This window comes from Haemaphysalis longicornis, unplaced genomic scaffold, assembly GCF_048455015.1.
Source record: "Haemaphysalis longicornis isolate Haplotype H1 unplaced genomic scaffold, Haemaphysalis longicornis Haplotype H1 scaffold_3, whole genome shotgun sequence".
NCBI lineage: Eukaryota > Metazoa > Arthropoda > Arachnida > Ixodida > Ixodidae > Haemaphysalis > Haemaphysalis longicornis.
The window spans coordinates 23,807,597-23,834,548 of NW_027526335.1; the positions used below are offsets into that span (position 1 = coordinate 23,807,597).

General features: G+C 46.6%; 1 protein-coding gene across 2 annotated transcripts in view; it reads right to left on the reverse strand.

The window, feature by feature from the left end:
• Positions 1-26,952, reverse strand: part of LOC144173194 (uncharacterized) — a 98,725-nt gene that overhangs the window by 14,852 nt on the left and 56,921 nt on the right. Inside the window, exons 6-8 of one of the 2 annotated variants that reach the window (XM_077701706.1) lie at positions 22,174-22,257; positions 18,824-19,031; positions 3,932-4,101 (exon numbers count right to left, since the gene is read on the reverse strand). In XM_077701706.1, coding sequence (XP_077557832.1) covers positions 3,932-4,101; positions 18,824-19,031; positions 22,174-22,257 — 462 coding nt within the window. The remainder of the gene's footprint in view (positions 1-3,931; positions 4,102-18,823; positions 19,032-22,173; positions 22,258-26,952) is intronic. The other variant, XM_077701707.1, reaches the window with a different exon arrangement.

Here is a 26,952-nt window from a genome sequence, read left to right on the forward strand (position 1 = left end):
ATAGGCTGGGTCTTTTTCCAATTGTTTATTTCAATAAAGCAACACACGCAACAGTGCAGAATATTCAACTGGAACGCATGTAAACTTTATCCGAATTCTATACCTGGGATGACAACGTATTTTGTAAAACAAAACAAACAAACAAACAAAAAAAAAAGGTGCCCACATTATGCCGGGACAGTTTTCTACGCCACCCTTGTAGTAACAGCAGCGAACTACAGTGTTTTTGTCTTTAATTTGTTTGATCTAGGGAGATATTGAGCGGTGGCTCGTGCGGCACCCGCTTCGTTTAGCTGTCTATTCTGGCTGGCGGACCAATTCAATTTAGCGTTGCCCAAGCTCTGGAAACAAGCGCGCCGCTGCTTGATCCGAAGCGAAAATGGTAATGAAAAAGTAACTGGCTTCAAATCGGGACATCGTCATCCCAGCTAAATCCTCCGCTCCCTAAAAGAATGCCAAAGAAGGAGAAACAAAAGCCACAGGTGAGCAAGGGCGGTTGAACGTGGACAAAAGGAGTGCATTGACATTCGTTGGAATGGGAAAAGGTTATATATGTGCTGGGACTGAATTTTCGCTCCGGTAGCTTCTATAGCGAGAACAGAAAACGGCGGCTTCTGGCGCAAGCTGATAAGGCTGCAGAGGTACGTGCTAGCGATAGCTTTTTTCGTTTATTCATATATTTCTACATCGACAAAAAAAAAAAATCCCTACGCCCACCTTTTGATTATTCCCCGTAAAGCTCTCGTCTCCGTACTATGTCGAGCAAATATCGTAGATAAACTTCGAAAATTAAGGTTGGAACAGGTGTTTCAGATCATAGAACCGAAAGAGAACCCCACAGAGGACCAAGTGCTTTTATTTATAACCTCGCAGAGCTCGTTTCACAGTTAAGAGACCTACTATGAAAGTGAAGAAAGAGTCGTAAAGGATATGTAACAGTAAAGAAGTCGTTGATAATCGCCAGGTTTTCACCATCAAAGCACATAAAGAAGCCTAAGTTCCTCAAAAAGCTTTTAGAGTGCATAACGTCTCGGGCTCAATAAAGTTATGCACTCTAAAAGCTTTTTGAGGAACTTAGGCTTCTTTACGTGCTTTGATGGTGAAAACCTGGCGATTATCAACGACTTCTTTACTGTTACATATCCTTTACGACTCTTTCTTCACTTTCATAGTAGGTAGCTTAACTGGTTTATTGAGTGAAGAGGTTGGAAGCCAATATGGCCCCGGCTACTCCACATCACCAAACGAAGGGTCGCCATCATCATCACCATCATCATCACCACCACCACCACCATCATCATCATCATCATCAACAACAACAACAACCTACTCAAGCCTACTGCAGGGCTAAGGCCTCTCCCATTGACTTCCAACAGCTCCTGTCCTGCGCCGCTCGAGTTCAGTGTTGACAGACGAATTTCTTTAATTCGTCTCTCCATCGTATTATTGGCCTTCCCCTTCTTCCAGACCCATCTCTCGGTATCCACTCTGGTGCCCTAATTGTCCACAGGTTGTCGGTTCGTCTCACTACAAGACCAGCCCAAGCCCATTTATTTTTCTTCATTCGAACTATGATATATCTTCTACTCTGATTTGTTCTCTGATCCAGGAAGCTCGTTGACAAAATAAAAGGTTGTTTTGTCCGAAAGATCTGGTGTTTTATAGCACCCCCAGCACTTGTCCGGCATCAAAAAATGCTTCATTCACTTGGTAATTAATAAATTCAAGTTAAAACTTTGATTCTCCCATCAAGTTGTGTGGTTCGTGACGTTTGCGATGACTTAACAAGGAGAGGTCGTCAAGCGAACGTTAGTACGCCGTTTAGTCTGCAGCGAACAGAACGTCTGCTTTTCCGTCAGTCCTCCTAGATGGCGCCAACCATACTGCGCAGCACCGCTGCCCGCGCTCGCTTTGTTTCTGACCGTATTTGTACTTGGCTTGTTTTTGTAATGGTTGGAAGTAATAGTTTCGGGAAACATTGCGCATTCTCGCTAAAAGGGGTTAAGTAAAACAATGTCGCTTAAGCTAATCGGCCAGTGTGGTGCGAGACAACCCCAAAGCACCGAATTGCTGGGTAGCTATAACAAGCATAGTGCGCCCAGTACAACCAGCAGTGCGCACTGATACTTCTATGCTTACATGTACTTTCGTAACTTCTAGTGTTTACCCCACCATTCTTGCTGCTATAAAATCAATGTGCATTACATTTAAGCGAAAATAGCTCGTTCTGCAAGCTTATCAGTCCTGCATAACTTGCGTTGGCTTTTGCCTGCCTCAACCAATCGCGCAGCTGTGAATATTACGTCACGGGTTCTAGTGCCAGAGATGAGTTAGTGAGTCCAAAAGGGTCAAGGTTTGGACCTGTTGGTGATGCATAATGGGAACTGAAAGCGCAAATTAGATACAGACAAAGAAAGGAGACAACAGGACGAGCGCTAACTACCAACAAAATATATTTGGAAAAAACCCACAATTTATACATGTCACGCTTTCACTTGCATACCACCACACATGCGCAGAGACACTTATAATCGTCTGAGATAACATAGTTCTTTTTGAGAAAGGGATACAAATGATGTGCTCACGCATTGAGACTGCAACCTATCTATTTTTTTCAGCTTCCATAATTTCTCTGGTTAACCTATCTTTATTCCTGCCGATTATGATGCATTTGTAGCCTCTTCACCAATTTTGAGTGCGCGGAATGAAAGGGGAGGAGTGGTTTGCTGCTCCTTGGTTGGTATGCCCAACAAGTGGGATTTGGTTGAAATGTCAAGTTTATGTCGAGAAACTGGATTGAGTTATTAATCGGAAGTTCGAAAGTACACTCGATGGGCCTAAAATTTTCTTTAACAATGAATAACACATCATGGACGCGACATTCTAGGACATCAAAATTACAATCCAAGAAGAATAAATAATCGTCCAAAGAGCGAAACACACGAACAACATTCATGCTGTCAAGGCGGCCTGCCAGAATGGTATCTAGCTCGGATAAAAACAAGTCACTAAGAATCGGGGTAATGCATGAGCCAATGCATATTCCTTCGCGTTGTAGGCATGGCTTACCATCATAACGATAAAAGTGGAACGAAGATAAAACGATAAAAGTTCTAAAAAACCACTAACAGACACCCCTGTGGCATTTTGAAAAGGGACACTACTGAACTCGTCAATGTAGCCTTCCATAAAATTAAGCAATTTGTCATGTGGCGAAGAGTAATAAAGGTCTCTAATGTCTAGAGAAACGGCATAGAGCGCATGAGTGGAACAAGAATGCAGGAAGTCTAAAATTTCTTCCGAGTTCTTTACAAGAAAGTGATCGTCAAAGGTTACAATGCTCAACTTCTCTTGTAAAAATGATGCTATTGATTTCTGCCACGTGGCCGTTTCGGAAACTATAACTCGGAGTGGTCTATCGGGTTTGTGCGTCTTGACACAGTCGTAAGGCCATTTTCTTTTTTTTTTCTACTTATTTAGCTTATATTAGCGAAGTTTACGTTGAAAGTGGTGTCAGTATGATTCTAACGAGGCAATCTTTCGAATGATCCAAACATGTTTTGTCTTCATCGCCCCTTAAACGTCTCTCCTATCATTCTGCTGTCCATGGCCCGCTGAATCGACCCATGTTTAATAATTGATTTTCTCTCTACAGCGGTGGCCATCGGCACCATTAGTGTTGACGGATGACGACGGTCACTTTTCGCGCTTGAAAGAGCACGTCAGGTTTCCACCTTACTAAAGTAGACAGCAAAAAAAAAAATAACGCATAGAATGAAGTGGTACAAGGCTCTTGCAATGAGCGGATAGGGCAGGCAAAAAACCCTTTGTAACATGGAAAGGGAAGACCGCTGGACAGCAGACATACTTAGTGCTGAAAGTCACACTCACGCAGCACTACAGTGGAGAAGAGAATGTAGAAAGCTCTTACCAGTTCGCAAAAGCTTCCTGGTGTTTCGGCCTCTTCGGCGGACGGCTGCAGAGAGGTCTCCGCCGTGGAAAGGTGAAGGCCGCTTGAGATCTCGTCGATGCCGTAGCCAAATGCGTCGGGCATTAATGAGTTCTCCCGGTTGATGAGAGTCGGCCGATCGGCGGGCTTTCCTGCAAGCATATGGGCGAAGGTAGATCGTTATGTCAACACAAGCGTCACAGTGCTACTGAAATGTCCACGGGAATGGAGAGGGAGTGAAAAAAAAAATTTCGTTGAGCTTTATTGGGCTCAGTGGGAGGTTGTGGTCCCTGGCTTGTGCCGGGTGGCGATATCGGCAGCTCTGGTGACCAAGAAAGTTTGTACCTCTACGTTTGAGCTCCCCAGTGCCTCCTCCCACAGCTTATCACAGATAAGTAGGGGAAAAGGATCTTTAGGGTATCCCCAGAAGATGTGGGGAAGGGTGGCGAGGGCGCCACATGCCGGGCATTCTGAGGAAGAGTATAATGAAGGGTGGATTCAAAGGAGCATGGCGGGATTAGGGAATGTGTTCCTCTGAAGGAGGCGCCACGTGTGTTCTTGCGAGTTCGTATGTGTACGTTTTAATTCTGCCCCTGGCGGGTCTCGCCCCGTGATAGGGTTCGAGGTTTGCTCCGGCTCAGATTGTGAGCCCTCGAGCCGTATTGTGGGCAGCCTCACTACCCGCGACGCCAGCGTGCGTCGGAGTGTATATACGTTCTACCAGGGAGTCGGGTGAGTAACGTGGGATAATTTTGGATGCCTGTGGCGAAACATTGCACTTGGCGAAATTTTTAACGGCCGCTTTGGAATCGGAGATTTTTATCGAGGGGCTCGGCGCTGTGGTGGGGAGTATTTCACGTTAGGAATTCGAGAGGGGGATTTTCAGGGACCTTAATAACTGCGATGGCGAATGCGGCACGTGTCTATTCTGAAGAATCCACATAGACCACGTCAGATAGAGCGGAGAGGGCTTTTTGGAGAACACGTGCTCTCTGCTCCCTGCGGCACGTGTGGTATATTGGATTCATGTGGTATTGGATTCATTAATGAAAAGCTTTGCACGGGTTTTAAAAGGGATGGGAATTTTAGCCTCGGAGCAGTTTTTTTTAATTGCGATAGTACAAGTTGGCACCCGTTTCCCCGAGGAAGTCCAGAAGACCTCAGAGCAGTTGATGTGACCTATGCCTAGCCGCCTGAGAATATGGCACCGGTAGCGGCTATTCTGCGGGCCAGACATTGTAGGGAGCTCCTCACGGCAGTTTGCATCGTCATTGGCCAATCCCCTTGGGTGGATACGTGAATTGGTAAATTAGCAGTGAGTTTTTGGCGGCTGCTGTCAGACAAAATTGTACGAAAATTGTGCGAAAAAGAAAAGAAAACGAAACTTGGGGAAAACCTTTAAACGCAGAGGCTTAATATGTTTCCGTAATACTAATAAGCACTTCGTGTGGTATTTTCTGGGTGAGTACTGTAGAGCAAATGTCATATGCGGGCCTGATGCCACATGTTGTGAGCTTCGGGATACCATTGTCGCGATTATTTCGGTCAGCACAGTTAATAAGTATGCGTGTAGAAGCAGAATGGGATGTACAACGCCGCAGAACGCAGCGAAGCTTCCTTTAAAGGACTTGTGTGACGGAACATGAATTATTTATCTTTTTACGGCATTTTCATTTCTACCTTTCCCGTTTTAAGGATTTAGTCCTTTAGGGGAGGCATTGGTTGTAGTTTGTCACCTGTATTTGCACCTCCCGCCTGCACCCCCTATTATTTTTTTGTCACTCCAAGCTCTTCCAACCCACTTTTTGGTATGTTCACGGAAAAACAGTAGCCGATGACCCCCAAAACACCCAAACCTCCCTCTGTGCAATTGTTCAAAGGGGCCCTAAACAGGGTTCTAAAGGTTGATTGATTTGATTGATTGTAGGGTTTTAACGCACCGACGCAACGCAGGCGATGAGGCGCGCCGTAGTGGAGGGCTCCGGATTAATTTTGACGACCTGGGGATCTTTCACGTGCGCCGAAATCTCGTACACACGGGCGTTTTTGCTTTTCGCCTCCATCAGAAAAGCGACAACAGCGGCCGGGATCGAACCCGCGACCTCGCGCTCAGCAGCACAATGCCTTAGCCACTGAGCCACCGCGGCGGTTCCAAAGGTTGCGATTTTACGTGCGCAATCGTTGGAGTACTATTCAAAGAACGTCCTGCCGCAAAAATGGTTTAAAAGCATTCAGTATTAGCCGAGTTATCGTTCATTAAAAAGGGCCCGCAACAAGGCCTGGCGCATTTCCTCTTTCACCGCGCCTCCAAAGCACTGTGGAAGCGGTGACGTCACCGACCAGGCGCAAGGCCACCTAGAGAAACAGGGTATGTTCAAGATGCGCGCAGCCATTGGCTCCGCTCGGCGGTACGTCACGCTTCTTTTTTTTTTTTTTTTTAAGCAGACGACGGCCAAACTCCGCCTACTACATCCGCTACCACTCAGCGGGGTCGGTCGGTGGCCGGCCCGCATCGAACGGCTCCTCGCGCCGGCCGTGATCGCGCCGGCACGTCAGTTTTATAATAGCGGAAACGAGCGTTTGAAGGCCAGATAGGGGGCTTCCAAACACAACACGCACGCAAACGACAATAATTGAAGATTGCCACCGACGACTATAGCGGCTCGCTAGCGTTTCGGCATGCCGCGCTGTCGCGTTGAACTGGTCCCATGCACTGAGGTCTGGGAAAAGGCTTAGCAATACCACAGTTATCCGGACACTGCTTTGCGAGTCCGCGACGACGACGATCTCCCGCGGAAACTTTCACTGCATTATCACCCCCTCTCACGTATTTGCAAACTGATTATCAGCAATAGTCCCGCTCTGGCGGGCGGTGACAAGTTTTAGCTGCTGCTGTGTATGCCGTGTCGTGCATACACCGCACAGTGGGTTGCTTGTCGACCGTGCAGGCAGATGCTTGCCCCGGTCGCGCGTGTAGCGGACGTTTGTGCCCGCAGAGACGCTCCGTGTTTTTCAGCGTTATTCATACCTTGTAAACGACGCGCTATATCTACAAACTCAGCTAAGCACGTGTAACGGATGGCGATGATCTAGTTTGTCCGTGCCACCGGTGCAGGACTAGAGCCACTAAATAAGCTACGCCGTGCCGCCGGTGCACACGCCGTGCCGCCGGTGCAGGAGGAGGAGGAGGAGGAACAACTTTATTTAGTCAACAATCATTAAGTTTGATTATTGATGGGCTTCTTCTTGACTCCGTGTAGTGGCCAGAAGACCTTGCTTCGTGGCGACTTCCAAAGCCCAGTCCACGGCCTGAATTTGGGTCTCAGGCTCGGAGCTGGTCACCGCAGTCTCCCACTCTATTTGGTTAGACAGATGCCATTCGGCTTTAGGTTGGAGCTCAGGGCATTCATATAGGATGTGGGCTATGTCGGCTTTTTCGGCCTCACACATTCTGCACTTTGGTGTGTACAGACTTGGGTACATTAGGGCCAATTTATAAGGGTCCAGAAAGGTATGAGATTGGAGTTGCCTCCATGTCGCCTGCTGGATTTTCGTTAGTGAATAATGAGGGGCAGGATAAACTAGTATTTCATTTCTGTAGTGAGATGTAATCTCTTGAAAAGTAACCATACGCTCCTTAGACCCTCGCAGGCACGATTGGTCCACCGCCCGGTTGACGAGTTCGCGGGCAAAACTGTGGGCCGCTTCGTTCCCTGGATGGGACGAGCGCGCAGGAATCCAGATAATCTGGATCTGGCGGGGTTCGAACTGATTTCTTAATATAATTTGAGATGCCGCTTCATGAATTTTGTTTTTCGTAAAATTACGCACAGCCGTTTTGGAATCGCTGAAGATAAATTTTGCTTTGGTTAGAATAATTGCAACAGAAATTGCAGCCTCTTCCGTTTCTTCCGGCCGCCTGCCATAAACAGTGGCTGCGGTGATGTGCTTGAGTTTGTTATCGACGACTGCAACTGCAAAGGCATCCTGCACTTTGTATTCGGCTGCATCCACGTAGACTACCTCCTCGCAATGTTTAAACAGTTTTTCGAGTGCTTTGGCTCCAGCGTTTCTCCTTTCCTTGTGATGAATAGGGTGCATATTTTTAGGAAAGGTGTTAATAGTGAGGTCTGAAATATATCTCTATGGACCGGGTTCTCCTTTGTTTGTGTTCCTTCATACGGTATACTTAGATCCTTTAGGATGTGCTGTCCTGTCGGAGTCTTCGATAATCTTTCATATTGAGCGATTCTATGGGCCTCTATTAATTCTTCAAGAGTATTGTGTAGGCCCGTTTTCAGAAGTTCATCAGTCGGAGTACACCTCGGTAGGTGCAAAGCTGCTTTGTACGATTTCCTAATCAAACAGTTTACTTTCTCATTCTCCGCCTTGTGTAAACTGAGGTATGGTAGGGAGTAGACAAAGCGACTCAGAACAATGGCTTGAACTAGCCTCGTGAGGTCTATTTCTGTCATCCCCCTATGTTTGTTCGCTATGCGGCGAATTAGACGGTTCGTCTGATGCACGCAAGCTGTCAGTTTACTGAGCGTGGTGGCATTTTTGCCATTGCTTTGTAAGTACATCCCTAGTATTCTGATCGTTTGAACTTCGGGTACTAGTGCGTTATTCATGCGGATTTCTATTGGGACTGGTGTATCCTTGGCTTGTCTCCCAGGCGCGTAACGCATAACCAGGAGCTCTGACTTTTTAGGAGAGCAAGATAAACCTATAGCCCTAGCCTGTTCCGAGACAATGTCAGCTCCGGTTTGCAACGTGTTCTCTATTTCTCCGTCGCTGCCCTTCGTTCTCCACAACGTGATATCGTCAGCGTACAGGGAGTGGGTCAAATTAGGTACCGTAAAATCCCGAGAGATGCCCCAGCCCCGAAAGATAACCCACCCCTGTTTTTGGCAGGATTTTCCGTTTTTTTCAAAAACACCGAGAGATAATCCACCCCTGACAATTGGCGGTGAGATCTTTGAGTGGCGCCCCCTGGCTCTGACGTCAGCTTAGGGATTCGCGCCGCTGTCGTCTGCTACACTCCGCTTGTGAGGGGCAACAGTGCCTGGGCTAGAAATCGCCCGCTTCGTTGCTGTAGTGCGTTAAAAAGCGTATTTCTAGCGACTCAGTTATTTTGACAGCTTCTGACGCATCTGAATAATTTGAAGCTGTATCCCCCACAAGTTGGCAACACACGAAGAGATAGAGAACAACTTTCTTCAGAGTATCGGTCAGAAGATTTTGTGTAACTCGTCCTTTCTTGCTTATTTGCGAGGATCAGCGATCAGAGCTTCTCGATAAGTATTCAAAATGCGTAGGCTTCCCTGCAGTATTTTTGAGATGCTCCTATGAAGACTCAACAGTCTAATACTACGTACCAAGCAGCGGCCTCTACACGCTCATCGCATAGGAGGAAATAAAGCGGCTTTCTTCTGTTTCTTTCGTTGTTGTCTTGTATCGGATTAATGTTTCTTGCTTTTTTTTTCTGCCCAACGCAATAATTTTTCTGCGCCGTCACCAACTTCTTATTAGGAGGTTTCGGGATGTTTGGGAGCCTCACAAAGGTCGTGTGGATATTTCCTTCATTTTGTATGGCATACATTCCCTTCTTCACAAATTGGCTTTCATTACGGCTGCGTGCAAGTAGGTGCATATCGGCAGTGTGCTTTGTGTATTCACATGCAAATACAATGAGAAGGTTTGTGCTACGCCACCGCGATCGCGCCCTAAACAACGGGGTCCTCAGTACTCAAAGGCGCCTTTTGTGCTCCGAATTTCTATTGTAATTATATCGTTATCATAACGAACTGACTCTCAACTCGAACAATGATGACATGATTACGGTGTTGAAGGCATGATATACTCGCTAACTAACGTAATAAATAGTATACCTGCATATATTACGAGACTCGAAACCGAAGAATTCCAAATAGCTCTTTATTGCTTTTCAACCCTTCCAGGCGCGAAGAACAAATCCTATTCTACTCGGGATGGCGTTCTATGATTTGAAGAAAATTACTTTTACTCTCTTGTCCTGGACTGAGGACCCGGCCCACTAACCAGATCGATTTAATTGTTAAACAAAGTTTTCCCCTCCTCCCCTTACTCCTCCTCCTCCTCTTGAGTGCAGTTTTTCTATAACGCATATCCGAATATCGGGAAGATATGGCTGTGCAAAATGTTCCGAAATATCCCTCCAGGTCTTAACAAACATATATGTGTTACTATAAATTTAACGAAGACGTGACTCGTTTTGCTCAATAAACCTCCATACTGGTTAGATGCCTGGTATAGAATCAGCACGTGCGCGCGTATATACACACTGGGTTATTTGTAACTCAACCTACAGTTTTTGCAGTCTATAGTGCATGCCGGCAAACTTTCATGCCTTGACAACATAAAGTGATGCGACAAAACGCGTTCGAGCGTTCGGCAAGGTTGCAAAAATTGTTTTACCTTACATATGATTACCGGGAATCGTGATGCCTTCTGCCAAAGCCGACAGCCCTGAAGGCCTAGAATTTGTTTTGGTCTTCCATTTTCGCTGTTGTCGGTTATTAGCAGCTGACTGATCCTTTTGTTCGAATGCTTACATGAGAAGCTGACGCCTAGCTCCGACTCTTCGTTCTCCGCACAGGACCAGCTTCGCAAGGAATGGGGTGGCCCGGCAATGTTTCTCCCGTAGTGGTATCCAAAACTGTACTTTAATTGACACCATGAATTAGTGTATGTGATTTTAAGCCTATTATTATGATAAAAACTTACCCACACGCCAATTCTGGTGCGGACAAGCATCAGACGTTGACCGAGCGCAAAGAAACAGCAGGGAGAGCGATCCTGAGTGAAGCAGACGACAAATGCGAGAATCCCTAAGCTGACGTCACGGAGGCGCGCTTCGCAGCGCCGCCTGTGTTCGCGCTCACCGCGGAAACGAGGTTAGCTAGCGTAGGTAGGGTGCGATAACAGGTCACAGGAACCTGAAACCCGGCTGCGATAACAGGTCGCAGGATCTAAAAATAACATGTGCACGTTTAGGTTGGGAATGCAGCCCGCACACATGCAGAACCGTAGCGAAATCCCGAACCCGAAACGCGACCGCCACGCATCCTTGAACATTCTGGTCATTCGTCTTTCGTCGCGAAGCAAGAACGGAAGGATGCGGCAAAGCTTCACCGTGGCGAAGAAAGTGGAGGTTGTCGGATGGCACCGAAAGGCCGGCAGCAACGTGAGTAAGGCGGCCGTGAGCGAGGAAGTTGTCCCCCGCTCCTTCAAACGGTGCGGTATACCAACAGCCCTCGATGGATCAGAAGACGGAGAGCTTCATGAGCGGCTCGCTTCGGCGACCCCTCCTCCTGCTGCCCTGCCAACCACGTCGAACTCTGTGCGTGAGGAGCTGGTCGACCTTTTGTTTGGCAGTGAGAGTGACTGCTCCTTCGACGGTTTTGACGACGAATGAATATAGTGCTCATAAATGCGTGTTCGTTCTTTGGCTGCGAGACATTTCTCACCTTTTTTTTACTGCACACCGAAAGTTAGCCCACGTCATATTTTCACTTGATTTGCTCTCAATCTTAGGTGGGCTATCTCTCGGGATTTTACGGTACTGTCGCTAGCAGCTTGGTCATGGGTATGAGTGTGATGTTAAATAGCCAGGGGGAGAGCACTGAGCCCTGCGGTGTCCCCTTGCTGCCTCGGGTGAAAGGGTCGGACTTGAGCGGCCAGAAATGAATCTCAGCTGTCCTGTTGGACAGGAAAGCCTTGATGTAGCTATCGAACCTGTAGGGCTGAGAATGCTGCCGTAATCGCCTCATGCTCGATATTATCAAATTCTTTGGTTCATTCCAAAGCGAGTATTGCACGGGTGTGTTTATTATGTAATGGATTTACCCCCTCTCCCGATATTCTGAGCATGATATTTTGTGCTGATAGGTGTGGTCTGAAACCTATCATAGTGTCTGGGAAGAGATGAGCGCCGCGCGCAACCGCGTTTACCTCTGAGCCGGGAACGCTGATCGGGAACGGGGCCCGCCAATAGCGCAGCCGCACTGTTCAGAGCTTCGTGCGTCACAGGGTGCGTCACAAGCAATCTGTCGCACGTCAGAGCGCGGCAGTGTGGCGGCAAGGAAGTGGTAGGTGAGCAAGGAAAGAAAGAAAGGATCTTTGTTGCGTGTTTGTGCGGCCCCTGCTTTACGCAGAGGTGTAATGTTTGGTATACATTGTCGTGAAGGGGTACTCTAGCGATTGCACCATTGAAATCGCGACCTTCAGAAGCCTATTTAGGGCCCCTTTAAACACACACACACACACATACACAATAGTTCACGATCACGACTACAACAAAATGACATTTCAGGCCTTAGGACCCAGAAGTTCTTCGTGACTGGCACTGAGATGGCCAGTTATATCGACCGTGGCCCCACCAGTGGACAAGGCATTAAGGGCAGGGAAGGAGAAATGTAGAAACAAAAATGAAACGGAAGCCGCGCTGTCACACCTCCAAAAGCAACATGATAAAACGTGGCTTTAGCACTCCTAGGCCCGTCACTTTCAGTATCGATCTTCCATACGAGAGGAGGCTACGACCATCTGAGAGCCGTTCCCGAGCACCCCGGTTCCTTCTTCTTTTGTGTTTCCCCAACGAATGGTAGCCTTGCCCCCACAGGAGGGAAACTTATTCTCGTTGCCCCGTAATTTCGGAGCCATATGATCCATCTTCTTTTTCTTCTTCTGCCACGCATCGTGGTCTCCGTCTATTCCTCGTGCTTTGGAGTTCAGCACAAGTTGATTACCATCTTCTTGCGGGACAGCCCAGCTCTGCGTGACGAGGGAATCCTCGGAGCGGGGTGAGCTAACATGGGCATCGAGTTCTGTACTTACCCCCTTATCAAGAACGTGGTTTTCAAGTGTAAACAAGTTTCGACGGGAAGGGTGCATATTTCTATCGTCATGTTTTTCATTATGCGTAAATTAGTCTTCTTTCTATTCGCTTTTGTGTTCCTTGTCTCTTTCCCCATTTGTATCCACCTTTATTGTGCTGCTTTTTTTTTGTTCTTCACTTAGAGCACTTTCTTAGAACCAATCATTAATAATGATGTAACGGCACGCTCGTACAGTGCGGAAGATAAGAGCCGTATGCAAGATCCCGCTTTTTAGATTGGCCTGGCAGAGCCGCAGTTCTGTCATTTTTCTACCTCACGAAAGAACGAAAGGAAATTGAAAAAAAAAAAAAAAAGGGCTGCGTGCGTAAATGCGACTTCAGGTGCACGCTGCAGGCTAGCTCGCACGCACGCACATACTTAATCGTGCCTATAGTCATTTTTATTGGTAACTGTAATGTGATTGTTTTGATAGCTCATCTCGGCAATCAGTTTGGTTGCGGGATGGTTCGGAGAATCGAAGACGACAAGAGATGGCTATGGGTATGTTTAGCGTGGGCTGTTCTTGGGGGAAGACAACTAACCTTTCGGCCATCGTTCACTACGCTCTTCTCCTCTCAGCGTCGTTACGCATTGTTAATAATGTAAATATATCATCTTGGTGAAGCTTGCGGGCTTCTAAAATCAAATACGTTAAGGAAAAACGAGCGCTACAAACGAGGACAGGAAAAACGAAGAACGACGAGACAGATGCGCACCTGTCTCGTCGTTCTCCGTTTTTTCTGTCCTCGTTCGTAGCGCTCGTTTTTTGCAATGAACCAACTAGCCCAACAGCCCATTTTACTGAAGTATCAAATACGTTAATCCGCAGCGGCCGTCAAATGCCACTTTCAAGCAATACCACTTTCAAGATTGCCGCAATGCGCAGATCCTGATCCACACAGTGCCTACGGCCAGACACTGCGCCCCGCCCTCGTGACCCCCGAACATTTTCCAGCATCAATGAAGTCGGCGCCGTAGGATGGACTAATGTTATGTGCGAGCGAGTAAGCGGCCACAATAGATGAGACCCTACACTTGTGTTGGCCGGTATTATTTTGTATTCAAGAGGGAGTGCGCAGGTCTGGTACGAAATACACAAGTATACAAGGAGAAGCTCGGGGTCTTCTTCGGTAAGTTCCTTGAGCGCCAACTTACCACCGATAAAGACATCGCTTATCGAGTTCAAACTTCCACCGAATCGCACATTGCGTGAATTTTGGACGGGCTTTCTTTAGGAGTCACAACTGACCATGCAATGCCAGAATGAGAAAGGTGCACACGCCTTAAGAGACCCTGAGGACGACGCCTTCAGTTTATTCGTGTTCAAGAACGGCTCGACTATGGATGACATCACTGCGGAGTGCTGTTCGAAGCGACTTAAAATAGGTCGTATTGCTCGAAACTTCCCCCACCTTCCAGGTGCAGCCATCACGGCCTACGTGAGACGCCCTGAGACCTGAGTGGTCTCTGGTTTTCGCGCCAGTACATTGTATCCCGACAGCACCATACTAGTGAGGACAAATGACAATGCGACAGAGCTGCAGTTGGTGATTAATGAAAAATAGAGCTCCAGCAAGTGACCAATATAAAGGGTCAATCGTTTTCGGGTGAAACCCGATTTTACCCGATTCTTACACCTCGAACACGTTTCAGGAGAGTCAGGTTAAACCCGGTTTCTCCCGAATGGACCTTTTAGAAGTAGCGATCTGCACAAACGTGCTCTGACGGTCCGCCGTTCTCAACCAGCACTTGCTGGAAGCAAGCCCCCAAAACACAGCCTCCGAACTCATTGAGTATTGGCACGACTCTGCCGCTCGCTACCTCAGGCTGGCGAATGTGGCACTGACATTGTTGTGCCTCGCTAATGGAAGTTGTGTTGGCTAGGGAATTTCCTCCCGGTTGAGATACGTTGAGCGATCAGACAGGTCTCGAATGAAGAACCACATGTTGCGCAAGCAGATCGTAATGTTTGTAAACAAAGATGAGCGAAAAATCGGTGACCAGCTGTTCGTGAATAGAATGGTTCATTTCTTAGAAGTTATCAATTTTCTTTATTGTCCTCATTACTGATTCATTTACAAACAAATGCCAAATTTCAAAGAGCTTTTTCTAGAAAAACCTGATGCCCCCTCCTCCAGATCACCAGATGGAAATAACACCAATTTTGACGTGTTCGAGTTGAGAAGATCGTAATGCCGTCTAAATTAGACTGTGCGTATTACTTAGTGTATCTGTAGATTTAACCAGAATAAACCCGAATTTCATACTGATTTTGCGAAAAAAAAACCCGATTTATTCCCTATTATCAGTTCGAAACATAGCACCCCATTTTTACCCCCCCCCCCCCCCCCCGATTTTTAAAAAAAGTATAAAACCCGAAAACAAACAACCGTATATACCAGTGCATTTGAAGTAGGCTGCGACGCCAACGTCAAGGTATATTGGCCAGTGGTGATCAGATCAGCCGACTTATCCTTTCCGATTTATCCTTTCCCTCTGTACCCACTGGCAGCAACGACAACATATCCACCCATACTTATGCTTTCCCAACTTTCCGAGAAGTGGTGCTCCCGTATTCTGACATCACAAGGGGGAGGCCCCGCACTATTGTTGTTTTGTTATGGGTGCGTCCACGCCCTCCGCTTCCCCCTTTCTGCACACACGCCCTGCACTCAAACCTCTCCCTACTTTGGCATGACATAACCATAAAAAAACACTGTGCTTTCTGGCGATATACAGGCGTATGAGATTAGTTATCAACAGTTTTTCTTCACGCTTTCATGATGTTCTACGATGCCGTTGAAACACATGGCCTGATACCTGAGGTTCCATGGTGCTGCTGAGCACAAGGAAGCGGGTTCGATTCCCGACCGCGACGGCCGCTATTTTGACGGAGGCGAAAAGCAAAAACGCCCGTGTGTTCGAGATTTTGGAGCAGGTTAAAGAGCCAAAATGAATCCGGAGCCCTCCCCTACAACGCGCCTCATCTCCTGTGAAGCGTCGGCACGTTAAACCCCACAATAAATCAACCTGAGGTTCCATGTTTGCCGGCATTATACCGGTAAGCAGAAATGACAAGATGCAAAACAATACAATTTTCTGCCGGAGAACAAACAAAAATAAGCGAACGAAAAAAAGCGTGTCCGAGAAACCAAAAGTCAAACGTCGACAACGACAGCGTCAACTGAAAGCTCAATGTCAATGGTGAATCTGGAAAACAAACAAACAAAAAAAAACATTCAGCATTTGGCACGCAAAAATGTCGAATGAAACAGCTAAAGTTCGCCAGGGAATGGCAGACGCGAGCCATTTGTATTCCGCAAGTGCAGATTCTTGGATCGATAGTGTCACGGCAGGAGTTAAATCATATCGATGCATACTTTTATTTAGGCTGACTGGTTCATGGTGTCATGGTCATGTAGTGGATACCAAAACCAGCAGAATGCAGCGACGTTTCTTACTGGGGAAAAGTTTTGAGAATGCGACAGAGTGCCGGAGCGCACAGTAGCAGCGAGGGAAAGCGAAACTATGCCCGCGCATTGAAAATGGTGTGTCGCAACTACGTTAAAAAATTCCGCTGGAAATATGGATGCTTGCTTTTTTTTTTTTTTGCAGGGACCGACATTACTTGCTGTTTGTTAATTGTGTGTGGGTTTTCAGCCGTTACTTTGCCACCGGCATTCGTCCCGGCTGCCAGTCACGTTTCTAGTGGTCTTGGTGTTCCTGGATGATCGTAAAACTCTCGTCTACTGTTTCAGGGCTACAAGCATAACTGTGAGGCTGCGGTAAACAAGGCTCTCTTTGCGTCTCTGCGTCTGTTCCTCAGCTTAGTTGTAGTTCCCACCTAGCAAGTCGATTTCCGCGAAGACATCCCTATATCCTTTTTCTGAAAATTACTGTTGTGGAATTCTCTAAAGCAGCATTCCTTATGCACGAACCCCGACGTGATTCACAGGGTCTATAAAACTATCCTTACATTTGCACTCTAATCATTGCGGATTTCTTGGGCGATGCCAAAAGCAGAAGTATCACTATGTGGGGCAATAGTTGTCCATAAAACGAAACCAAATATCAATGAGTTTCCCCGCACGCCATCACGTGCTTAGTTTCACGCGCTTAGCCATCACGTGCTTAGGCTTGGCAGATTTCGCTGCCGAAGAAGAGACTCTCCCGCGGAAAGAACAGCTGGTCCGTCGACGACGGCAAGAGAAGAGCTCGTGTTCAGCTTCATTTCAATTTACCGTGGCCATATTATTTGACATTACAGTTAAACCTGGGTGTAGCGAATTCCTGGATTTAAGGAACTTTTTTCAGTTCCCCGTTGCCAGCCCTATTGAAACACATGTGTTTGCGGCCTCCATGTAACGAAGGCGTTGCGACGATTAGCCTTGATGTAACGAATTATCTACGCTGATGAGCCATTTTTTTTTTTGCACTTTTTCTGAAAAATTGGCTGGAGAAATTCACCAATTTACCCAACTTTTCCCGCAACGCAAACTACCGTGCGTTTCTAGCGTGAGCGTAGTGTCGGTTAGGTTCTATAGGCCTGCCTGTCGGCGTGTAGTCGCGCGTCTCCGCTGCCATCTGAGGGGTCAGTTCATCGATCATGAGTTCTAAGTTTTTTTTTTTTTTTTTTTTTTCAGGACAAGCTCGCAATTTTGAATGCCGTCTCCGCCGGCGAGACAGAAGAACGAAGCCGCCCGGGGCAGTATACTAGCAAGCACCCTCTCAACAAGTTTTAGTGCGGCAAAGAGCGTCAAGTTCACCAAAAGGCACCCTTTCAGCATACGTTTGATCCTTGAAACGGGTTAAGGCAAACGTGGTAATGAAGTTACGTTTGTTAATACGCGGGTAAGTGACCTTGCTTCTTTGAAGTGCTGCGTAGTGACTAAGTTCGTGGGAAAGCAGAAGGCGGATATCACGCAGTTTTTCTGTGTGAGATAAATCCTTTAAAGGTGAGTTCACCATCAGTGATGCCTATAATTTCGGTTTCATTTCTGTTTCATTCACGCGAGCCTTAACTAGAAACCTGCACGTAACGAAAACCTGCAAGTAACGAAAAATCGCGAATTTTCGTCAACTTCATTGTGTCCACGTTTAACTGCACTGTATGTACTCTGTCATCTAACAATTTTAATTTACTGACTTGCGAAGCTTACAATCTTAGTGCGGGGTACGAGTGCGGATTGACTCGAACAATCTGGAGATCTTTAACATGCCCCGAAGTCTCGACACACGGGCTTTTTTTTTTTTTTTTTCTCCGCACCCATCAGAATATTAGCCGCTGCTACCGGGATTCGAATCCGCGACCCCGTGCTCAGTAGCGCAGTGTTATTTTAACAGAAAAATGTTTTATGCCTGGGTACACATACCTCACCGACGTCATATCCGTCCCGGAAAGACATCACCAGAAAAAGTTCCATTGGCGCGGCGGCGCTAGGTTTCGAGACCACGATCACTCTGGCCGCAACGGGAAGTGAGAAACGCTCTACCGACTGAGCCATGAGAGAGAGAGAGAATAAAGCCATGAAGGATTTAAGGAACGGGCGTAGTACGTGCGTCTGTGGCATACCGACTAAATATAAATAGCGATGTGTAAGTTCATGTCGATGCACAATGAACATTCAAATGCTCCTGTGCAGGCACATTTCACTTTCGTGTTTTACCGATTCGGATGAAAGAAGGATCAACCACATTTTTTTAAAAGAAAGGTCCACACCAACCGCGGTGAAGTTCATCTTGACCCAACTGCACTACAAGCCAGACGTGAAATTACCAGTAGGCACCTTTAACGGCTTAGAGCCAGCGGGCCATGCGGCCTCCGAAAAAAAAAAAAAAAACCTGAAAGCGGTTCTGGTCTGGCGCACTCTCGAGAGCGTTGGGCCTGCAACAAGGGCCCATCAGCCAGCGGCAGGGCGGAAGCACTGTGATGAATGAGGCCGAGAAAGGCTATTACCTGCGGTGGCAGACGTTACTGCCGCTTCCCCGCTGCCCATGTCTGGCGGGACTATGATGCTGCAGTGCGGCACGCGCGGCCCGCTTTGCGAGAAAGCCGCCTTGCGGGAGAACCGGCGGCTGGGCCAGGAAGCGAGCCGGCTGAACGTGGACCGGTCGCCAGCACCTCCACGGCTGCTGCTGTTGTTGTACGCGGAGACGACCGGCAACTGCGAGAGAGGGCGCATACGCGCGTTAGGACAGTCATAGCGGGACCAGAGCTCGTTTGGTGTCATCAAGAAAACAACGTTTCATGAAACGTAGAGGGGCAGACAGAAGCCCTAGTATTGCAGGGCGGGCAATGAAAGCTGATTTTGCTGGGCTTGTGCATACCGTTACGAACAGTTCTGAACGTGCTTAGTTTTGTCCCTGCGTTACTTGGAATGAGTGCGATGCTTAAGTTAAGCACCCTGAGGTGCGAAATACTCATATATGCTTTCCCGGTGATCTCCGCTGAACGTGGTCGTAAAACTGTTCGAGAATAACAATTTCACCCTAGGAAAATTAAACATTAGCCGTCGTGATTTGGATCAGCTGCGAACTGTAAAATGCCTTCGTACTGTTGAATACAAAGCTGGAACACTATTTACGCGTTGCGAGATTTAACCGACAAGGTGCACTCTTACGCATAGCTAAGAGATGCTATCAATTTCTAAAACGCGCTTCACTCCGTGACTTCGTTAAGGTGGACTTTGAATTTTTTTTTTGGTACATTCTTATTTGTATTCTTTTGGAGATAAAACCAATTCGGCACTAAGCGATATTCAGGGGCTTGCGAAAACACCTCTGACTGATACAACATGGTTAGTGGTACACCAATCCAGTATAAGGTTTGACATAAAACATGTTGTGAATGGGAAGACAGCGAGCCATGACTAAATGAGAGCAGCGTGACGTTTGCTTTACGTAATGAGAAGGTTGAGATCCTTTTTTAGTCAAATTTTACGTGACTGCCAGCTTCTTATTTGGGGACAGCGGTCTTTCTTGAAGCTAATTTTATCGAGAAACGGACTAATCGACAATTTTCAGTGTTCAGGGAAATTGAATCACTGTCATAGTCGACAGGATATTGAGGCGGACTTAGCAAGGGTACCTAAAAAAGAAAGAAATAAAATAACTAGCTTCCTCGATACAGCTCGAACTCGCTTCTTATCCGGCGCTATGCATCGAGGCAATGAAATAAAAGCAAACACAGTAAACAAAACGAAGCCAAACTACACCAGCTGCATGTGCACACAAACAGAAATAAGAAGTACATTCAACTGCGGCTATAAACGAAGTCATGTTCGGCTCAGCACTAAACACTGCTTTCTCAAACTATGGCTCGTGAAAAAATATATAGCATTATGTAAAGGCTACACAGAAGCCTGAGTGCATTAGAAAGCGATCCGTTCAATGCGACTCAAGCTATCGATGACAATGTCAATGCTCGAGTCACACAACGACAGGTGAGATTTAAAGTCCCTCCGATAGCGACATCCAAGCAGTAAGACAGCAAAACGTGTCACGGGGCAGGTCTGAACTTTTAAACTTGGGCGTTGATGTCACGTGTGCCGAAGTTAGAGCATTAGAGCCTCCTTGCTTCCCCTTTTTAAGTCCCCTTTTTAAGAGAAAGTTGGTTAAAAAACAGTTTTTTCTCATACAACCTGAGTCAGAGTCAGAGCCCAAAATGCAAACTACTTCGGTCGTGTCAGGATGGCGCAATCGGGTACACGTCGGCTTCATAACGCGAGGGAACCAGATTCAATTCCGAACACGGGAAGCGAATTTTTCTTGAGGGGTTCGTTGTGTAAGTTGGCTTTCTCATAGTGCGTTCCCGCGTAACGACGGACGGCATCAGTCAGGAACAGCAAGCTTCGCTTAAAAAAAAAAGCTTCCTTAGCAATCGCCTGCGAAGTTAACCACCTAAACTCATTTCCTAGATCAACCCGTCAATGTTCTCTTGCTTCAGCTTGTTAAGTTATCTAGTGCAGGGCAGTCCTCGGCACAGTGCAGCTGCGGAAGCTTGGAGATATAAAGAAATAAGCGATATAATTAAGCGAACAGGAATTAACGAAATAAATAATTGCCTTATTCGCATAGATATTACCGGACTGAGTACAGGACGTACTGCTGTATCCCCTTCGTTGCTCGGATTGTTTCTTCAAATGTTGCTGTAGAGGTTTTGTAAGGCAAAAAACGATAGTAATTGAATCTGACAAGGTGCTCCATTCTGCTTCTAATGTACCAAAATTGAATTTAGAGATCACTGCAGACGCTTTAGTCTAGAAACGCCGAAACAAATATATGTGTGATGTTTTTGTCTTCTCTTTGATTGACAGCGGACCTGTTCTAGGGTTGGCCCTGACGACAGCCTCTGCTGGTATCGTGCCACGCTCTGCCTGGAGCATGTTTCTCTGCTCCGCAAGAACCGGTTCCCAGTGAAGAAAAAAAATCATGAAAAACAAAACAAGGTCCTAGGGCCTTCGTATTTTTTATAGGATGGCTTATATTGCCCCCGAAAGTGGGTTCCGAGCAATGCATTTTTGATTAAAGTAAAGTAAACTCGTTTACGAAAGCCAGTTTACAAAAGCTTCGTTTTCGTAAACTGGCTTTTTCACACTGTTTGTTGCACAGCGCAGCATGGCCATCTACGGACGGAGTTGATTACAGAAAACATCTCCAACTCTTGTGCTATTTAAATTATCCCGAAACAAATTATATTAAAATTAGCTGCTAAAACGACTATACCATCACTCCGAGTTCCATTTGCTTTCCTTAATTAGTTCCTAGCAAATTTGTAAACGTTACAGGATTTCTGTCTGCTATCAATTCTTGGCCATCTACGGATGGAGTATGGTTACAGAAAACGGCTCTAACGGCTGTCTTGATGGAGAGAGAGAGAGAGAGAGAGAGAGAGAGAGAGAGAGAGAGAGAGAGAGAGAGAGAGAGAGAGAGAGAGAGAGAGAGAGAGAGAGAGAGAGAGAGAATGAATGAATATTTTTATTTATCGAGCAGAGGCTGATGTGTGGGCCTCGCCCCGTGGAAGGCATCCCTATAGTACCGGAACTATCCGAAAACAATACACGTCAATTAGCGGATGAGACCACTCTAATATTTCGCACAAGAAAGAAGCCGAAGCTATACGAAATGTTTGTAAAGACACGCCCCAGATCCTCTGTTTCAGCAGATTTCACACTGGGTGGAACTGGGTTTAGTTTTATATATTTATTTATTATTATTATTATTATTATTATTATTGCTTGGAGGGCTCCGCAGATAATCCTCTCAGTTTCAGGTTACATAGCAGGCGACAAAATGTCCAATACTCACCACTGCTCGGTTCGTGTGACCCCCAGCTCGCCTGCCGACAGCGTATTCCTGGTACTGGGATAGTACGCACATTATGCAGTAGATCTGTTGAAATACAGACGCCGCACCCGTTAGACACGGAACACGTATGGAGGCCGTTCTGTCAATGCAGACAAATCACATCGTTTATATTGACAGTCGAACCTCGCTATAACGGAGTAGTATCGGGGCAGTAAATTATTTCGTTATATCCGATATTCCTTATAACCGCAGAGGTAAACAATCGGCTCTAATAAATCGGCGATGTGGCTCGCGCAACAACCTTACCTAAAAAACGCATTGTTCTACGCTTCGAACCCACTATAAACGAGGTAGTCCTTATCTTTTTTCTTGTGGCATTTGTAACTAAACAGACTGGAACGTGAGATCGTGAAATTACACAGAAGAACAAAGTTTGTTCGGCAAAATAGGCCGGCCTTCTTATGTACTTGAAGGAGGATGTGGCCTTCGCCGGGTGACTTTTCACAGTGTGAACGGAATGAAGTTCTTCACAATGTATATGCAATAAAGGGCCGTAAGCTAATAAAAAACGATTGTTCTGTCTAACTTTTTTTTTAAATTTTGCTTTTATTATTCTAGCAGCAGAGTTTTGAGCCTCGCGGGAACCAAATATTTCTTCGTTATAGCCAATATCGCGCGGCTCTCGAGGTTTTGGTTTCGTTATAAAAAGAATAGGTTTCATTGAAATTAAGCGTGACCAAACAAACTTCGCGTTTAGTTCGCTATATCCAATAATTCGCTATATCAGTGTTTGCTATAACGAGGTTCGACTGTATATCCCATGTACACCTCAGGACAACTCTGCTCTTGCTCAGCAGCCGTTACATTCGTGAGTGTTATACCCGTCACCTTTCCGAAAATGTTCGATTGGTCGCAGAAGAATTTTACGTTAAACTATATACAACGAAATAAAAATTACTTGTTTTTCAATCATACCAGCAGCAGCTTTATAAATTCATATGTATTATGAAGGGGGTTTACTTAGGGAGAGCAGCTGAAGTACATCTCAGTAGTACATCTCACAGTACATCTCAGCCACTCCGTACATCTCAGCCAATATTTACTGCACTCAGCCACTATTTACTGCAAATGCACAACGTGTCGGAGTGCCCCCCCCCCCCCCCCCCCCCCTTCCCGCCCCGGAGTTCTGCATGATCGTGTTCTTTTTTTGTAATAGAACGAAGGGGAAACTAGGAATGTTATTTTCACATTTTCGTGAGTAAATAAAAACCGTCCAGTTTGTCGGTGTTTTCTTTTCTTTGCTTGAGTTTTAAGCCTTTAAGAAGGAACTAAGTTTCTATCACAGCGATAATCACCGTGTCGGCTTGATACGGAGGGAAAATATTTGCGGTGCTGTGCTTCGTGTGCACCTGCTGTTATACTCCGGAAAGTTTCAGATTGCATGCGCACTCCTCGTTTTGCGTGCAGCGATAAAGATGAGCGTTGCGCTACGCTCCCGACCCGCACAATGCAAGAAAACGCGCGAGGGTTGTATAGTGGGTAAACTTTGAAGGCTTATACAGCGAGCTTCAGTGTCCGCTCGCGGAGAGAAAATGTTTGAATAGTACCCCGAAAACAGTTCTCGGGCCCTCTGCACTCACATGAAAAACACGAAAATAAGGATAAAACGCTCAAAGAACAGCCATGTTTTTTCCGCTCTGTGCAGATTTCTATTGAAGTTCGCGCTGAGCAAGTAATGCGGCAAAATCAGGGTATTAATTAAACAATTAAAAAAAGACTTTCAAAACTAAAATTGTTTTTTTTTTTTTTGCGCGAAGTGGTCAGAGGCCCTGACGGACGCAATAAAACTGGTTCCAAGTGCTGTTTAGCGAGAATATTACAATTAATTACCTTTTAAAATATAATAGTTAGGTGTCTGAATGTAATGATAGAATTGTAAAGGATCATCGAGCAAACCGATAACCACCATTAGATTTGCGAAATTGTAATTCAGTGCAGACATGCAGCGCTCAAGAACCTCAGCGCTCCAGATGAGCTCAAGGGGCTCCGTGTGGCAGCTGAGCGCCGCAAAGCCACACCCACACGCTCATCCTACTCGGAGCTGTACACGTCACACGCAAAACACACTTCATCTTCGGCTCGAGCGGAAAGTGTTGCGCCGTGGCCGCCGTTTGCATGCCTACATAATGTTGAAGCTACAACGTGGTGGGCGTGTGACGTGTACAGCTCCGAGTAACATGAGCGTGTGGGTGTGGCTATGCGGCGCTCAGCTGCCACACGGAGCCCGTTGCGCTTATCTGGAGAGCTGAGGATCTTGAGCGCTGCATGTCTGCACTGAATTACCAATTCGCAAATCTAATGGTGGTTATCGGTTTGCTCGATGATCCTTCACAATTCTATCGTTACATTCAGACACCTAACTATTACATTTTAAAAGGTAATTAATTGTAATTGTCTCGCTAAACAGCACTTGGAACCCGTTTTACTGAGTCCGCCACGGCCTCTGACCACTTCGCGCCAAAACAACAATTTTACCTCCGAAAGCCCATTTTTAAAAATTACATAAAGTCTTTCCTGTAACACCTCGTGTAGTTAATTGCTTTTTTGAGAATGCTGCTAGCAGAAAAAAAAAAATACGTGCGAGTACGTTTTTACGATTCATCCGGAAGCAAGAGCGAAGCCTGTGCAAATAAAAAAGAGAGGAGGGAGGGAGCAAAGAAAAGCAGTGATGATGGGAGCGAGTGACTGTAAAAGGTAATAGATTTTCTTCGCTTAACTGCACGAAAGTTTGTAGTTGGAGGCGGAAACACGCGCTATTGCTTAGCAGTGGGAAGCGAGACGAGAGTGACGGGGAAGATAGCGCACGTGCAGGCTACTTTCGCTACGTCGAGAAAACATGCCTGCTATTTTGGCCTCAGCCGGGCTTAGTGGCTGTGAAGAGAATGCGTTGTAAGGGCGAAACGGGTGGACGTTATTCCCGTGAGTGTCCTGAGATGATGAGCGCAGGGCGCCTCCACCGCACCATTAGGCAATGCGCTACCACGCATAGTTCAGCAGTAAAAGCTCGGCCCACAAGAAAACGCGAGTCGACTACGAGCTCCATGAGTTCATAGGCCACGATGCAGGAGGAATGTTTTTTTATTGCACGTTACGTCGTAAAAAGGCGCGCCAGTCATGCGTCGACGTAAAACTATGGTACAAGCCTCGCCTGTTGTTACTCCGTTACAGATCACACAAAAAAGAAAAGCTTTGACAGCACAAGATGAACAAACAGAGAGCGATTTGGTTAGCACGCATTAGTTATAACAAGCTCTGAGCGTGCCGTGCACTAACTAGTGTCACTAGATACGGTATAAGAGTAGCGGCACTCAGGCACGCAAGTAAGCAACGGCGGTCATTTTGGTGCTTATCAGTGTTGCGAGATTGCCGCTTCTACGGCCTCGCCGTTAACTTCTATCGGGGTGCTTGTTAACAACGCTGCCGAAGATACAGCAAAACGGCATCTTTGTACGCACTTCTGCTGCTGAAATGCTGCTACACGCGTTATCTTTGATTTGTGTTCGGAACAATGTCAGTCGCGCGCAGCCGCAGAGCAGGGAGGACAAGCTAAGTCTACCACAGTTTACCGACTGAAAATGCACAAGCGACAAAATGGCAGCGCCCATGAACCGTCGCAGTGTAAACGGGTGTCACGTGATGTGAACAGACCAATGATCATGGCGGCGGCAGGGAACATTAGGAGAAAAGAGTGCCGGCACTCTGTAACCTTATCTAGTGACACTAGCACTAACCAGAAGTAAAAAAAAAAAACAGCTGCCAAGGCTGTGTGTCGGCATAACTTTCTAGTTGGCAGTTGAGCCCTTTCCTTTTCGTTTTCTGAAAAATAAAAGCGTAAAAATCAACTACGAACAAGTTAAAGCAGAATGAAGGCCTCTGAGAAATGCATCTTCTAGAGCACTCTGAACAAGGCCGTCGGAAACCATCTGTGCGCACAACATAGAGTAGAAGAAGAAAAAAAGAGGTGCGAAACCAGGGTATGTAAAGCAATAAAGATAGCTGAAGAGGGAGTGAAGATGGCAAGAAAACAAATTGGAGCGCTCTGATGGACCCGTCGTTTAAGTCGCGACTTCGAAGGATTACGTATCGGCGAAAACACGAAAGATCGCTCTGCCTGCGCGCTTGGTTGCTGCCAGGAGAAGCCGGCTTCAAAAGACGGCTGTGGAGGCCGTTCGAGTGATTGGAGCAGAACCAAAGCGCGAAAAACGAACGAAAAACTTCCTGAAATAAGGACGGACGGGGTAGTGGCGCTGACTGGTCCACTTCTTATCGGCTAAGGCGGAAGCAATCAGGAACGTCAGCGACTCTTCTTTTCCACGTTTCCCAGTCCTTATCCCGCGCTCTCCTGAGCCCATAGTAGAAAGCACTGTATTATTCCGCTAGCCGGTAACCAGAGCCGGCTTTGGAAGCTTCAAACAAGCGACCCTGGTCTGTGCACCTGTCTGCTTCGCAGCAGCTACCTCCCACGCACTGTATTTCTACTTACAAAATGTCACTGTCTACTTAAGCTAGACATCCCTGCTAGGCCGACCAGTTCTCGTGGGATCTGAGAGTCGTTCCGGTTGCGAATTTTTTACTCGAGATACCCACGATTCTCTACCTATATCTCCACTGCTCTTCGCAGTACGCTTTTTTGGAGTAAGTGAGAAGTAAGACGGACACCACTGTTCCGAATTTAGTGTTTTTAAACTTCTTCGGAACGAAGTGAGCCCTATTTTTTTT